General features: G+C 40.2%; 2 protein-coding genes across 5 annotated transcripts in view; both read left to right on the top strand.

Annotated features, from left to right (window-relative positions):
* DNAJB6 (DnaJ heat shock protein family (Hsp40) member B6) overlaps positions 1–14,913 on the top strand; it is a 398,231-nt gene that overhangs the window by 206,067 nt on the left and 177,251 nt on the right. The window lies entirely within an intron of this gene.
* The window catches only part of UBE3C (ubiquitin protein ligase E3C), a 123,968-nt gene that overhangs the window by 12,870 nt on the left and 96,185 nt on the right, over positions 1–14,913 (top strand). Inside the window, exons 2-3 of the mRNA XM_081800882.1 lie at positions 11,206–11,259; positions 14,194–14,264. Of these exons, the coding sequence (XP_081657008.1) occupies positions 11,206–11,259; positions 14,194–14,264 (125 nt within the window). The remainder of the gene's footprint in view (positions 1–11,205; positions 11,260–14,193; positions 14,265–14,913) is intronic.

The raw sequence follows: 14,913 nt of genomic DNA, 5'->3' as shown, positions 1-14,913 counted from the left end.
GAAAGTAACATGTACCCAGACGTCCCGAAGAACAACAGGCTTAGTCATTCCAAAAACACTTGATGAGCGTGTTTTATGAAACTGGTATACAATTGCCCTTTGAATTCCTAACTTTTCTAGGCCTGGAGAATTTAGAAGGTAGAATGTCTTCAAGCACATGTATAATAAATTGGAACCAAAAACTTGCTAAGAATCAAAATCTGAATGTTCTTTTTACTGGTACTTTATTATTCTTTTCCTCCCAGCCACTTCACTGTGGATTTATTCTTGGTCATGTTGAGCTGTTTTTAAAAATTGATGTTCTCACGTAGCTTCAATAGTTTGTTATTACCAAAAAAAAGTATTCCATGGGCATGGATAATAATTCAAGCAGTAGGAAATAACAATGCAAAGTGATCACAGTCTCCCCACCTTTCAGTCCCTCGGTCCCTGATCCTACGTCAGGCTCTCACAGGTTCTTCCCTGTCATCTCGGCTGGTCTGCGCACGGAATCATCAGGGGCGTGCCCTTCTCTTACTTGAGCACACTGTAGAGCATATTCAACAGACAGTGGCACTTACCCCCGAGAATACATCTTGGAGATAGTTGCAGTTCAGTGCAGCTGGACGGACTGCATTCTTTTAAAAAGCTGGATGATCCTCAGTGTAATGAATGTTCCGTAACTTCGTTAGCTGTCATGTATTTTAATGGCCATTTACTGTCTTTTTTGATAATTTAAGCAACATTGCAGTACATATCCTTGTATATGTGCCTTTAATATGTATAGGCTAAATTCCTAGAAGTGCTAGGTCAAAGGCTATGCACATTTTGAATTTTAATAGATTCTCCTGTATTGCTAAGGCCGGCTTATCAGCGAACGAAAGTAGCTGCCGTCCTCTATAACTCACAGCGTGCTGAGTTTCTTTGCCAAACATATAGGTCAAAAAGCCTATTTCATTGTTTCTATTGCATTTTTTCCTCAAATGAGTAAAAATGAAGTTCTTCTGTTTAAAAGATTTTTATTTCCCTCTGCACTGTATATAGCTTTTGCTAATTTTTCTATATGATTGTAGATCTTTTTAAATTATTTTGGAGAGCTTTTACAAACAGTTGGTTTTGCATTGTTACAAATATTTATTCCCATTTTGTCATTCTATTAATGTGTGTTATATTTTTCTGTGTAGAAAGTTCTAACTTTGATGTCCTCAAATTTATTTTTTAAATAACTAATGACAAACAGTAACAAGACTTAATGTGTGATATATCTTTCTTAAACTCTTATTCCACATGGGAGTTTTTTAATTCTCATATTATCTTCACATATTTTTATAGTGCTTTATACACACACACACATCTTACATCAATCGGGGATCTCTTGATGTGAAAACTAGAGATACTTTGTCGTTTATTTAGGTCATGCAGTTTTTCCTATCATATTTACTGAACAGTACATTTCCTGTATAGATTTGAAATGCCACCTTTATCACATGCTGAATCTGTTTCCATATGAGTCTTCCCGGAGACCCTCTGACGTTGACCTGTCTATTCATGCTTTACCCTCATTAGTATAGGTCACTGTTTGTCCCAAAGCGTGTGATGATTTAGGTGGCATGTACGAAGGAACATTTTAAAAACTTAGCAGTGTTTGTTTCAGTGTCCAATAGAAAAATATAACTAGGGTGTCAAACCTGTGATTTCTCTGAAATGCTAGCTCATAGTGAGATTAGAGTTAGGGAGCTTTGTGGTAAGCTAGGCTTGCCAGTGACCTGTCAGTATTCAGTGGTTGCAGTTTGGAAATGTATGCATATATAATGTGGGCTCTATATAGTCTGTGTTGCTAGTGTGCATTTCTGTATACTGACTCTCCTTATGCATTGTTGTAGGTTTGTTTATTTTTCTAGCAGCATGATGAAATTTCACTCTCAGAAGTTGCTAATTATGTGCTAGTGTGAGCTACACGTAGGTATTGGTAACAGCAAGTTAGGATCATGCCTTTATTTTTTCCACCTGACTGCTGTGTCTGACATGCATGGGTTAGGTTTTGTAACAACAGAAAACGTGTCCTTTTTAAAGCCTGAAGGTAAAGATTGTCTTACAAATTAAGGCACCTAAGGATAATTATGATTGTCATCATATATCTTCACTTATAATGAGGACCACGGGGGCGCCTGGCTGGTTCAGTTGGTTGGGCGTCTGCCTTCAGCTCAGGTCATGATCCCAGGGTCCTGGGATCGAGCCCCGCATCGGGCTCCCTCCTCGGCGGGAGGCCTGCTTCTCCCTCTCCCACTCCCCCCGGCTTGTGTTCCCTCTCTCACTGTCTCTCTCTCTCTCTGTCAAATAAATAAAAATTTAAAAAAGGACCACGTTAATGACCCACTGGAACTAGCTTTCTAGTCTTGTAAATTTACAGCCTGCATAGGAAACACAAACAAATATGATAAAGATTTTTGAGGGGTGCCTAGGTGGCTCATTCGGTTAAGCATCTGCCTTCAGCTCAGGTCACAATTCCAGAGTCCTCGGATCGAGCCCCTGGTCCGGCTCCCTGATCAGCGGGAGCCTGCTTCCTCTCCCGCTCCTCCAGCTTATGCTCGTGCTCTCTCTCTCTGTCAAATAAATAAATAAAATCTTTAAGAAAAAAGTTTTTGAAACATGGTTTTTCATGCACTGGCTGAGAGAGTGAACCTATCCCATTATGAGCCAGATGTCAGTGTGAAACCACCACGCTCAAGCTTTATTTTGAAACCGTAAGGCATACCACCCCCAACCTGTTAAACTTTTGGGAACAAACAGGAAAGGTTTCTAAATAGCCTGAAAGTAAGTGCAGAATGTGATGGTGAGTTAAAATGAAAAGCTGAGAACACTTCATGTGGGATATTATACTTAATTGCAAAGGCTATAGCTGCTAATTAGCAAAATACATGAAAAGTTATGATTAAAAGTGGTGATTAGTAACAAAACAGATAACATAGTTGATGAGATTCCTTTGTCCAGTGAGTGAGTTCATTGTTTGCTTATAAACAGTTAGGGCCAGTTGTTAATCTCCCAGGGAAGACAGACTTGGTGCTGCTCACTGCAAACCAAGGAGCTCACTGACGTTTTGAAATCAGCACATCTTTTGCTGTTTGTCAGCTATGAGTTGAATAAACAAGTCCATGAAGACTTTTTTGTCTAACTCATAAATTAGAGGAAATCTTTTAAAATGTGTTGTTGACTTCATGACAGACTAACACAGACTTAACGTGTGATGTCGTGAGAAAAGCAGAGTTGGTACAGAACACTATGGTGGTTCAGTAGGAGGTTTGATCCAGTGTGTTCCAGCCCCAGAAACTGGACCCTTTCGTATCCAAAAGGCAGTCTTGGTCATCTCCGGTATTTAAGAGTAGTACCTGATAGAATGTCAGTTCATCACTCCTGTGGCAGGTGACTTACTCCTCTAGCTTTGTGAAGATTTGAGCTGTAAGTACAAGCACGCACTTCTTCCTGTACTGAGAGCAGAAAGGTCTCTTGATAGTCACTTCAAGAGGAATGTCAGTTCTTTGTGGAGTAAACTTTTTACCTGAAGCCATGGGAAGTACACCTTGATTGTGGGAGAAAGAATTGCGAACAACTTGAAGAAAATCTTTTTTTTTTTATAAAGATTTTATTTACTTATTTGACAGAGAGAGACAGCAAGAGAGGGAACACAAGCAGGGGGAGTGGGAGAGGGAGAAGCAGGCTTCCTGCGGAGCAGGGAGCCCGATGCGGGGTTCGATCCTAGGACCCTGGGATCATGACCTGAGCTGAAGGCAGATGCTTAACGACTGAGCCACCCAGGCGCCCCTTGAAGAAAGTCTTTTGAATACCATACGTACAAAGTTAAGGAGTGATGGCCTCCAGGAGCATGGTGACTGGATAGACGCAAGCCCCACCCGCTTCTTAAAAATCATCATGAGAATAGTACTAAATAAAAGGACACATTCAGAAGATCAGGCCCTGGAGGCTTTCTTTCTTTCTTTTTTAAAGATTTTATTTATTTATTTGACGGAGAGAGAGGGAACACAAGCAGGGGGAGTGGGAGAGGGAGAAGCAGGCTTCCCGCTGAGCAGGGAGCCAGATGCGGGGCTCGATGCGGGGCTCGATGCGGGGCTGGATCCCAGGACCTTGAGATCCTGACCTGAGCCGAAGGCAGACGCTTAACGACTGAGCTACCCAGGCGCCCCTGGAGGCTTTCTTGAAACTAAAGTTTGTTGAACCAAAGTCACACTTGGTGTTCTGGTTAGGAATTCATTTTTAGAATCCAGTTCTGTCAGAGAAGGCAATTAAATAACATTTGCCTGATGAATGATAAACACGTTAGTACTCTCTGTGTTGTCCAATATCAAAATTAAAAAATAAAATTATAAACTTATCCTCCTCTTAAACTTTACATAGCACCTCATGCCCCTTTATTGTGATGATAAACAGTTCTTTTGCTTTGAGGGGCTTAGTTTCTGATGGGGCTTTTCATAAATAAATTTATTAGGTTTTTCTTGTAATTCAGTGTTTATTTTTTATTTTTTCTTGCTCAAACTTTTGCCCGCTAATTTTAGCACACATCAGTAGATGTTGTCTCCACCATTTATTACTGCGAGGTGTTTGGTGATTGTTTTCCTCTTTCCTTCTACATTTATTAACTGAATTCTGTGAGAAGAGATTTTTCTTCTCTCTCATTTATATATTGGTCATTTATATAAGTATGGAGACACAGATATACGTTTTACCATATACATTAAAGTCCACTACTATCATTATTGCATAACCGCACTCCAGTCATAAGAGAATATTGGAAAAACCCAAATCGAGGAGCAGAATCCAGAATATAAAAGACAAAGGTGGGGGAACTGTTATAGGTTGGTGTGGATTAGGAAGAAATAGTAATTAAATGCAGTGTTGGATCCTGGATGGGCTCCTAGAACAGGCAAAGATCATTAGTATAAGAATCGGTGAATTTCTAATAAAGTTTGTAGTTTAGTTAGTAATGTTATGCCATTGTTAATTTCCTGATCTTGCTAATTGTATTCTGGTTATGGAGGGGGCAGTGGAGTAAGAGAAGGGATAAGGAAACTCATGTATCCTTTCTGCAAATTTGTCTAAAATTAATTCAAAGTAGAAAGTTCTAAAACTCCGTGTGAAGAATAATATTAAGTGATTAACAGTCCAAGTGGTATAGCTATGGTGAACCTTGTGAAAGTGGTGGGGGAGCATCTCTGAGACATTGGTGTAGCGGGTAGTCGAGTTGGAGGGGAAGGGGAGGGCTTCATGCCCCAGTCCCCTTTCTTCGCTCCTCCCTCTGCAGGTGCATCAAGATAGAGGTCCTCCCTTGTTCCCTCCTTGACCTTCCATCCTCTGTGCCTCGTCACTGCATAATATGGAGAGGATGTGGTTGCTTTTCCCCACCTTTGTGGTCACATTCCCACTGGTTTCTGCTGTAACTAACGGTAGGCTTATGTTATAGATTGCTCTGCTGGCTTAGGCAGGATTTTGCTCTGGGGATCTGTTTAAAGACTTCTCTCTACAGGTGGGTTTAGCATGTGAAGAGCACCTTGGGGTTGGAGGAGCTGGTCTGTCCATCTAAGCAGTCATTCTTCCTGGGAGGAATTGGGAATTGGGCTAACCAACAGTTATAAGGGTGACTGATTATGTAAGGAGTACTGATGAGATTTGTAATAGTACTTACAACATTTTTGGAATTGTCGACTTATTGAGGGTGTTTAGAACACTGGTATTATTGGGCGCCTGGGTGGCTCAGTTGGTTAAGCGACTGCCTTCGGCTCAGGTCATGATCCTGGAGTCCCTGGATCGAGTCCCGCGTCGGGCTCCCTGCTCGGCAGGGAGTCTGCTTCTCCCTCTGACCCTCCCCCCTCTCATGTGTTCTCTCTCATTCTCTCTCTCTCAAATAAATAAATAAAATCTTTAAAAAAAAAAAAAAAAGAACACTGGTATTATTGATTTGTCTGGCCAGTATTCTGATTTTGGTGGCACTAACTGTTGGTAGGAAGATGTAGGTCTTTCTGATGTCAGCCTCAATAGATAAGTGATTTTACATTCTATTCTCTTAATTTATCATGACTTTTTTTTTTCAACTTTAAAATCTTTCAAGCTTCAGATTTCCCAGTTGTACCTTTATTCTTTCTAAATTTAATCCTTCGATCATTATATTAGGCACAATGCTAAATATCAGGACTATGAAGAATAAGACATAGGTCTTATTCTGAAGGAATTTATAATTTATTGAAGGAGAAACAAATACAATTAAGGTTACCTTTACTCTTTCCTCTCTCCAGGTGCACTAAGATAAAAAATGTTTTTCTCTTTAAATAGACACTCCATTATGTCTGTAAGTGATAAAATCCTAGAGCCTTTGTTGGGCACAGAAATCCAAACCCTGCTAAATATTTAGTATTACCATGCTTGTGTGGTTTGAGCTTGGTTTGCAGGGGAGCAGCCTGGGTGTCTCTTCCTGTCGGGCGTGCGCCCTGCAAGGCTGCTTCCGCTCGGACGGCACATGCGTCAGAGCCTGCTCTTCCCTGCTTAGGGGCCTCACCCGCTCTCTGTTCTTACTCTGATCATTCATTACTTGCTGCTTTAGCTGATACAGTTCAAGGTTCATTTTCTTATTTTCTGCCCTGAGGCTAAAATGCACTCTTCTGCAGAATAATCCTACCCACACGAGCACTCTGGCTGGCGTGCTGGAGAGTGACCTGCAACATTTTGGAGGCAGCGTCTTTGTAGAGGAGACCTATGTAGCCTCCATGATTTTGACTAGTGCACATGACACAGTCATTTTCTGCGCGGTGAGTTGTAAGCCCTATGTGCTAAGTACACTTCCACGAACGTCTTATGTGCCAAGGCAATCTCGTTACATTGGTGAACTCACCAGTTTATCATGTGGAGGAGTAAGAGAGATTGTGGTCTTCTAGGGAGAGCTTCTCCCTCATGGGAGAGAGGACATTTAAGTGGAGTCTCACCTAAGATGAGCGGTGCTTGCTACGCGTGTGTTTTGGGGTCAAGAGGGAAGGAAAGCCAGATTGGGCAGACGGAAGCAGGGCATTTGAAGCTTGAAGGACAGTTGGAGGGAGAGATGCACTTGAGGCAGCATCAGGGGATGGTGCAAGAGAAGTTGTCGGGAGAAAGAGGAGGAAATGTTCTGACCATAATGTTCCTGTGATAAGGCAGTGTTTGAACTTGATCCCTTAGAGCACATTGGTGGTTCTCAAATTAGGTCCTCAGAGAGGCTAACATGGAATAGACAATAAGGACAATGTAATAGGTTTTGCATAAATTGGGTTAATTTAAATAACTGAGCATTGAGAAGAGATGATTCTTACATTTGTTAGTCCCTCAGACCTCTCAGTGGCACTGAATTGTAAGTGATTGTCCTCTCCTTCCCATCCATCCTGCTGTGAGACAGGCTCCACAGCCAGCAGTAGAGCTCTCAGGTTCCCACGTGACTCTTCCACGGACGGCTGCCGAGTCTGGTTCCTCCCCGGTCCTGCTACGTTGTGTTCTGCCCCTCTGCTGGGAAGCTTTCCCATCTTGTCATCCTGCTGAACATGTCCTTCCTAGTTGCCTTTCAAATTTACCTTTTCTTCTGAGCGTTCTCTTGTCGCGGAGGCAGAATAGGTCTCCTGTCCCCACGCTTATGCCCGGTGCATGCCTCTGCACGGGGGGCAAAGGCTGGGTCTGTCCCGGTCAGGCTTTCCCGCTGGTGTCCAGAACTCTGGTACCAGGTGTGTACTCAGTAAACAAGCTTCTTTTCTCTCCCACCAGACTATGAACTCCTTGGGAGCAAATGCCTCACTTACTTTTAAAATCTCTAGTGCCTGGCATGATACGTGATTCACTAAATATTTGTTGAATGGATAAATGCACCCCCTGTGCCTCATTTGAATGCTTTTTGAATGGATACATTCTTCAAGATGGGGAACATACAAGAGGCTCTGGTTCTGATCTGGAATTTGGTTACATGTTTAGGGGCTGCATATTGATAATTTACATCATGTATAGACATCGATTATGCACTCTTGTCACACTTTTCTCTCTGTGCTGGGCTGACTTTTCATGGTAGCCTTTTTGTCCTGATCTTTTTGATTGCTTAGTTTGCCTTTTCTAGACATTCTGTGTCCCGTGGTTCTCAACACCACCTGCTCCCCATGTTTTCTTGTCAAATTTTGAAGATCAAAACTTTTTTTTCTGTGGCCTCCCTCTCCCTTCCTTTCTGATATATCTTTCAGATTACTCATGTATAATGAAGACAAAGAATTGTTTAAATCTCCCAAAATGTAAAATAATAATGTTCTTTTTCAAAGTAAATAGCATACTGCTTAGTGGGTTTTAAGCTCTAGGCCATCTGAGTTCAGATCCTGTATCTACCACTTTCAAACCTCACTTTCCTCATCTGTAAACAGGAAAAATAATAGTACTTCCCTCATAGGCTAGTTTTGAGGAATACGTGAATTAACCAAAGCCAAGGGCTTAGAATGTTGCTTAGTGGGTGGACAGAAGCCTTCAGTCCCTGTTAGTTTTCTGTGTGTGGCACACGTGGCCTCCTCTGCTGTCTTCCTCTGCTAGGGCACAGTAGACGGGTGCAGACGAGTCCATGTTGGCGGTAGATGGTGCTCCCGTTCAGTCGGCTTTGAAGTGTGTCCGACTGGACGTAGGGGATTGGTCACCTCTCCCTGTAGACCATTTTCTTTTGTCTGCAGAGTATTTAAGGGGCATGAGTACGCTTTGAAAGGCCTTATTAGCATTTTCAAAAATACGATTTTATTGTTGAAATTACATATCGGGTGTGTGTGTGCGTGTATCCATTATTTTGTATTGGCTTGCTATACTTTATTTTTTTGAAATGAATTTGTCTTTTAAGTAGGAAACGTTACAGCCCTTGAGCACAGGTGCATATTGACCTTCACATTTGTATGATGTCCTGTGTCCAGGGATTTGGATTTACAAGTAATCAAAAGTTAAGAATATTCACCCTCAGCACATCCAGCATTGCCCCTTGTGCTTTCGTGGCTCCTCCCATACCATGAGCTTCAAACTTAAAATAGAATTTCTAAGAAATTCCAGTATTCAGTTAGACTCTAAGTGTGCTTTTTGATCCTGAGTACCTATTTTGATTTTTAAAATATTGCAACCTAAGTACTGTGTTGCAGGTATCCAAAGTGCTTTTCAACTGTTACGGTTATGCCATCCTTTAGACTGCCGTGTTTGACTTAAAGGAAATGTTCGTTCAGTCATTTCGTAAGTATGTGTTGAATACCTACACGTGCCAGATGTTGAAGCAGATGAAAGCAACAGTGCGGTCAGGGAAAATGAGGTACTTGAGCCTGTGCGGCTTTTAGATTAGCGAGGACTAGGAGCTTATCTGTGTGTGGAAGTAAGTGTAATGGCTGTTTTGCCAGCATGTACCATGTTTTTAAGGTAAAATGTTGGTTTGTTGAATTTCAGAGAAATTTTTTTTATTCACTTAGCCAACATAGACAGTACATCATTAGTTTTAGGTGTAGTGTTCAATAACTTATCACTTGCATATAACAAACCAGTGCTCATCACATCACGTGGCCTCCTTAATGCCCATCCCCCAGTTACCCCATCCCCCCACCCTAATTTCAAACTTAAGTGTATTTTTTCATAGTTGTAACAGTGTATATTATTTTAAGTAATCTTAGCTTTTTAGCTCTAACCAAATAATGGACATATATTAAATCTGATCAAATGGAGATAGAAGGAAAGGAAAGTATAGACACAAACATACCAGTTCTATTCATAAATAAGGATACTGGCTAGAAATTTTTATCTAGAAGCTTTCCCGAATTCTGACCATCATACCTTTGCACTTTTTACTTTAAATTTTCCATTCCCCCTTCTCCTTTTAATTAAAATTTAAAAGAAAATATTTTTCTGACCTTGGTCATGTGATAAAGGCTTTTTATTTGAAATTCAAGAAATGAGATTATTTGTAGTGGGAAATATTTGGAGGATTTCTTTTCCTTTCTTTTTTTTAAGTAAGCTCTGTGCCCAATGTGGGGCTCAAACTCATGACCCCGAGATTAAGAGTTGCATGCTCCATTGACTGAGCCAGCCAGGTGCCCCGGATTTATTTCTTTGGCTTTAAATTTTGTCAGTGAGAGGGTGCCTGGGTGGCTCAGTTGGTTGGGCGACTGCCTTCGGCTCAGGTCATGATCCTGGAGTCCCAGGATCGAGTCCCGCATCGGGTTCCTTGCTTGGCAGGGAGTCTGCTTCTCCCTCTGACCCTCCTCCCTCTCATGCTCTCTGTCTCTCATTCTCTCTGTCTCAAATAAATAAATAAAATCTTTAAAAAAAAAAAAAAAATTTTGTCAGTGAGAAACTTTTCATTCTGCACACTGTTTATTCACATACCAATGTATAATTTTAAATTGGCTTAATTACTTGCCTTCTGACACTCTTTTGATGTTGTGTTTGTTTTTGTTAAGAGATCTGTGTATTCATTTTTATAATGATTCATATATAATGTCTTGGACTGTTAATTTTCTTTTGGATTACATTTATAAAAATAAAATGCCCATACACTATAGACTTGAACAGTTCTGGGGGAAGGAGGGTTATCTTTAAGTATTCTTATTTCATTTGAAATGTTTAAGTTTCCCATTTATTACTTTGGTTCCTTCTACATACCAGTAATTTTGTTCAAAATTTAGTTTTATGATGAAAAGAGAATTTTTTGAAATTCAGTAACAATACTGAATTTTGTTTCATCAAAAATTCATCAAAATGAATTCATAAAAAATCAAAATTTTATTGAGGTAATTATAGGCTTATGTGCAGCTGTTAGAAATAATACAGAAAGATCCCTTGTTCACATTGCCTGATTTCCCCTGGGGGGGTTATATTTTGCAAAACTGTAGTATGATAATCACAACCAGGATATTGACATTGATATAATGCACTGATATTATTCAGATATTCCCAGTTTTACTTGAACTCTCTTGTGTGTGTAAAGAAATCAGATTTTATTCTTAGAAAACTACTGAAATACTAACTTTAATTAGGTCTGTGATCTGGCGGGGGGCTCTTTAACCTCTTGTGCCTCAGATTTCTCATTAAGTCAGAATGTTTGTATGATCTTTAGAATCCTTTTTTGGTCAAGACATTGTATAATTTTTGTTTGAGAGTATTTTAGAATTTGAAATTAGCCTTCTTTATCTTTTCTCTTTTTGTGTTTAGGAAGAAAAGGCTTCTCTTTTACATCGTACTCAGGAAGAAAGAAGAAAGAGAGAGGTAAAAACAGTTTTGTAATAGTCTCTTTAAATAAGCATTTTTCCATAGCATTTAAATAAGTCTTGGCTTTACTGTCATACAGGTGTATAGATATATGTATGTTTTTTGTGACATAACATATATATTTTTATGTATATTAAACTTCAGAAGCATTTCTGGATTTTTTGGATTTTATAATAAGTAATTTATTCTGGAACCAGTGTGGAAAAAGATGGACTAAAAGGGCAGTTTCCAGAATAGGGGGGGAGGGGGGACAGGCTTTTACAAAGTTCACTTGCTTGCTTATGATAACGGTTTCCAGAAGATCTAGACAGACTTAGTATATCATGTTCATGTTTTGCCAAGCAAAAGAAGAAAACTCACTGTTTAGGCAAATATCTTAACTATTTGTGAAGAAGATAAATAAACGAATGGAGCTAGTGACAGTTGTTTTATTCTTTATTTTATTTATTTATTTTTGTTTGTTTAATATATTCTTTATTTTACATTTCATCTCTCTGGTGACAATTTCTCAAAATGGCTTTATTTTGTTGATTAATCAGCAATTATGGTATTTTATGGCCTACTTTTCCAGATTTTTGTTTTGTTTTGTTTTCTAATAAATCATTTGTTCCTTTAACAAATATTAATTGAGAGCTTGATATATTCCAGGTACTGTGCTGCTTGCTGGGTATATAGATAGTGAATAAGACAGATAATGTTCTTGCTGGGTTCTAGAGCACAGATGTGAGCCGGTGATAAGTGCCATAAAGGCAGTGGAGTAGGGTGATAGTGATGGGGAATGGTGTTCAGGGAAGGACTCTCTGAGCTGGTTAGAGTTGAGCTGATAACTGAAGAATGAAAAAGAAGCTGCCTTATGGAAAGCTGGAGGAAGAGCATTCTTGGTGAAGGAAGCAGCAAATACAAAGGGTTTTAGGCAGGGTTTCTCAACCTCAGCTCTGTTGACATTTTGAACCAGATAATTCTTTGTTGTAGGGGCTTATCCTGTACATGGAAGGGTGGTTAGCAGCATCCATGGCCTCTACTCTACCCACTAGATGCCACAGCACTCCCTCCCTCCAGTTGAGATAACCAAGAATATCTCCAGAAATTAACAAATGTCCCCTGGGTGGTAAAATTGCTGTCAGTTGAAAATGACTGCTCAAACAAGAAATATTTATTGGTTGGTGTCTTTCATCTTTTCTGGAAAATTCTCAGCCTTCATCTCTTGAGTAGTGTTTCTGCTCCATTCTTCCTCTCCTCTTCTTGGACTCAAGTTATGTACATATTTGACCTTTGCCTTGTGTCACATATGTCTCCTATACTCTTCTGTATATTTATCCTTTTGAGTATTTCTACTTTGGTTTGGATATTTTCTTCTGACCTAACTTCTAATTTACAGATTATCTCTTTACCAGTGTCTAATTGTTACATATATCCATTGAATGCTGAATTTCAGATTTTATTTCAGTTCTAGAATCTTCTTTGATTGTTTCATTTATTTCCCAGTTCTCTTGTCTTTTAATTTCATGAACATAATTATGGGTTATTAAAGATAATGTTTAAACTCCAGTTTTGGGACTCTAAAGGTCCCTGTCCCAGCCAGAAGGCTAGAATGCTACCAAGATTTCCTCCTTAGTGAACAACTGAATGAATAAAAATAAATGCTTTGAAAACTCATGGGACCATATATGGGTTTTTAATGAAGGGCTCTTAGAATCATCGTAGTAATGAATAGATTGGCAAACTAGGTTTAAGCTCAGGGGTTCCTTTGCTGTAACCACTTGAAGCTCAGGAAGTACACTTGGGTGACCTGATTGGTGTTCTGCCATCCTAGGATTGTGTGTGTGCGCATGTGCATTTCAAGCCTGGCAGGTGGCATTCATAGAAGACATAAAACAATGTCATGTGGTAGGATGAGTACAGGTTTTCGTGTCACACTTGGCTTTGAATTCTGACTCTCTTACGTCTTCCAGCATCACTTTATCTTCATGGAAATTTCAGCTTCTGCATCATAAAATGGGGAGTAGTAGTTGTCTAAGATGATTGTGCAATGTCTCTCTTAGGGCCGGCACATAGTAGGCTTTCAAACAGTAGGAGCTGCATTGGTTACGATGATGTGAAGAATAAATATTTTTGCTGGGTCACTGAAAATTTTAAAGACAGCCTTAATCAAAACTGGAGTTTTCTGCTTTGAGATAAGAAAAGTGGCTTTTAAAATCGATGTTTGGGTTGTCTGTATTCTTTTTATATTTAAAGCTAAAATTGTTATTATAAGTCTTACTATGCTGGTGGGATTGTGAAATGGTGTAGCCATTTTGGAAAACAGTCTGGCCATTCCTCAAATGTTAATTTCACTCCTAGGCATACACCCAAGAGAAATGAAAACCTGTGTCCACACAAAACTTTTATGTGAATGTCCACAGCAGCATTATTCATAATAGCCCAAAGTGGAAACAGCCCAAATGTCTATCAGGTAGTAAGTGGATAAACAAAATGTGAGACATCCATACAGTGAAATATTAATTGGCCATAAAAAGTAGTATAGTATTGATACGTGATAGAACATGGATGAACCTTGAAAATATTGTGCCAAGTAAAAAAAGTCAGACAGAAAAGGCCACATATTATATGATTCCATTATAAGACATGTCCAGAATAGGCATTCCCACACAGACAGAGATTTGATTAGTGGTTGCTGGGGATGGGGGAGCCAGGGCAGGGGTTGAGGAATGAGTGCTAATGGGTACAGGGGGTTTTGGAGTGGGTGATGAAAGTATTCTAAAATTAGATCATGGTGATACTTGAATTTTGAATATTTTAAAAATTGGTGAATGGTACACTTAAAAGTGAATTTTGTGGTATGTAAATTCTGTAATGTTTTTTTCTTAAGTCTTTGCTAGCTAAACGTCATTTCCCTATGACCCATTGTACCTCCCTCCTTCCATTCTGCAGGAGGAAAGACGAAGATTGAAAAATGCAATAATTATACAGTCATTTATACGAGGCTACAGAGACCGGAAACAGCAAGTAAGTTTGCTTTTAAACTGAGAAAGAATTAGGCATGCCAGAGCTTATTTTAAATATGGCCTCGGGGCGGGGGGGGGGCGCCTGGGTGGCTCAGTCGTTAAGCGTCTGCCTTCGGCTCAGGTCGTGATCCCAGGGTCCTGGGCTCGAGCCCCGCATCGGGCTCCCTGCTCCGCGGGAAGCCTGCTTCTCCCTCTCCCACTCCCCCTGCTTGTGTTCCCGCTCTCGCTGTGTCTCTCTCTCTGTCAAATAAATAAATAAATAAATAAATAAATAAGGCCTCGGAGTCTTAGAAGTGGAATCCATTTTGTGGGTATTTTAGTACACCTGTGTAATCAAAGCTAATGTTGATAATAGTGTTTTCCCCAATAATTAATTTTAGTAGTTTATATTTACATAAAGATTTATAGACAGGGGAGTTTTGAGGTGATTTTTAAATAATAAAATAGCAACCTGGGCCGCAGCTAAAGGTGGAAGTGTTGGAAGCGTCTTTGGGGGATTGAAGGGTCTTCATTCCATCCCAAGTTTTCTGGGTTTCATTTCACCTTTCCGCGAGAACGGTCCGAATGGCGCGGGCAGCGGAACCCAGACTGGGAGCCCCACCCCCCCACCGCCGCGCAGCCCCGCCCCCGCCCGCCGCGCAGCCCC

Source organism: Leptonychotes weddellii, chromosome 12 (assembly GCF_054177405.1).
Source record: "Leptonychotes weddellii isolate Sample4059 chromosome 12, ASM5417740v2, whole genome shotgun sequence".
Taxonomy (NCBI): domain Eukaryota; kingdom Metazoa; phylum Chordata; class Mammalia; order Carnivora; family Phocidae; genus Leptonychotes; species Leptonychotes weddellii.
The sequence above is the reverse complement of the archived record's forward strand: the minus strand, read 5'-3'. Positions and strand labels throughout refer to the sequence as shown.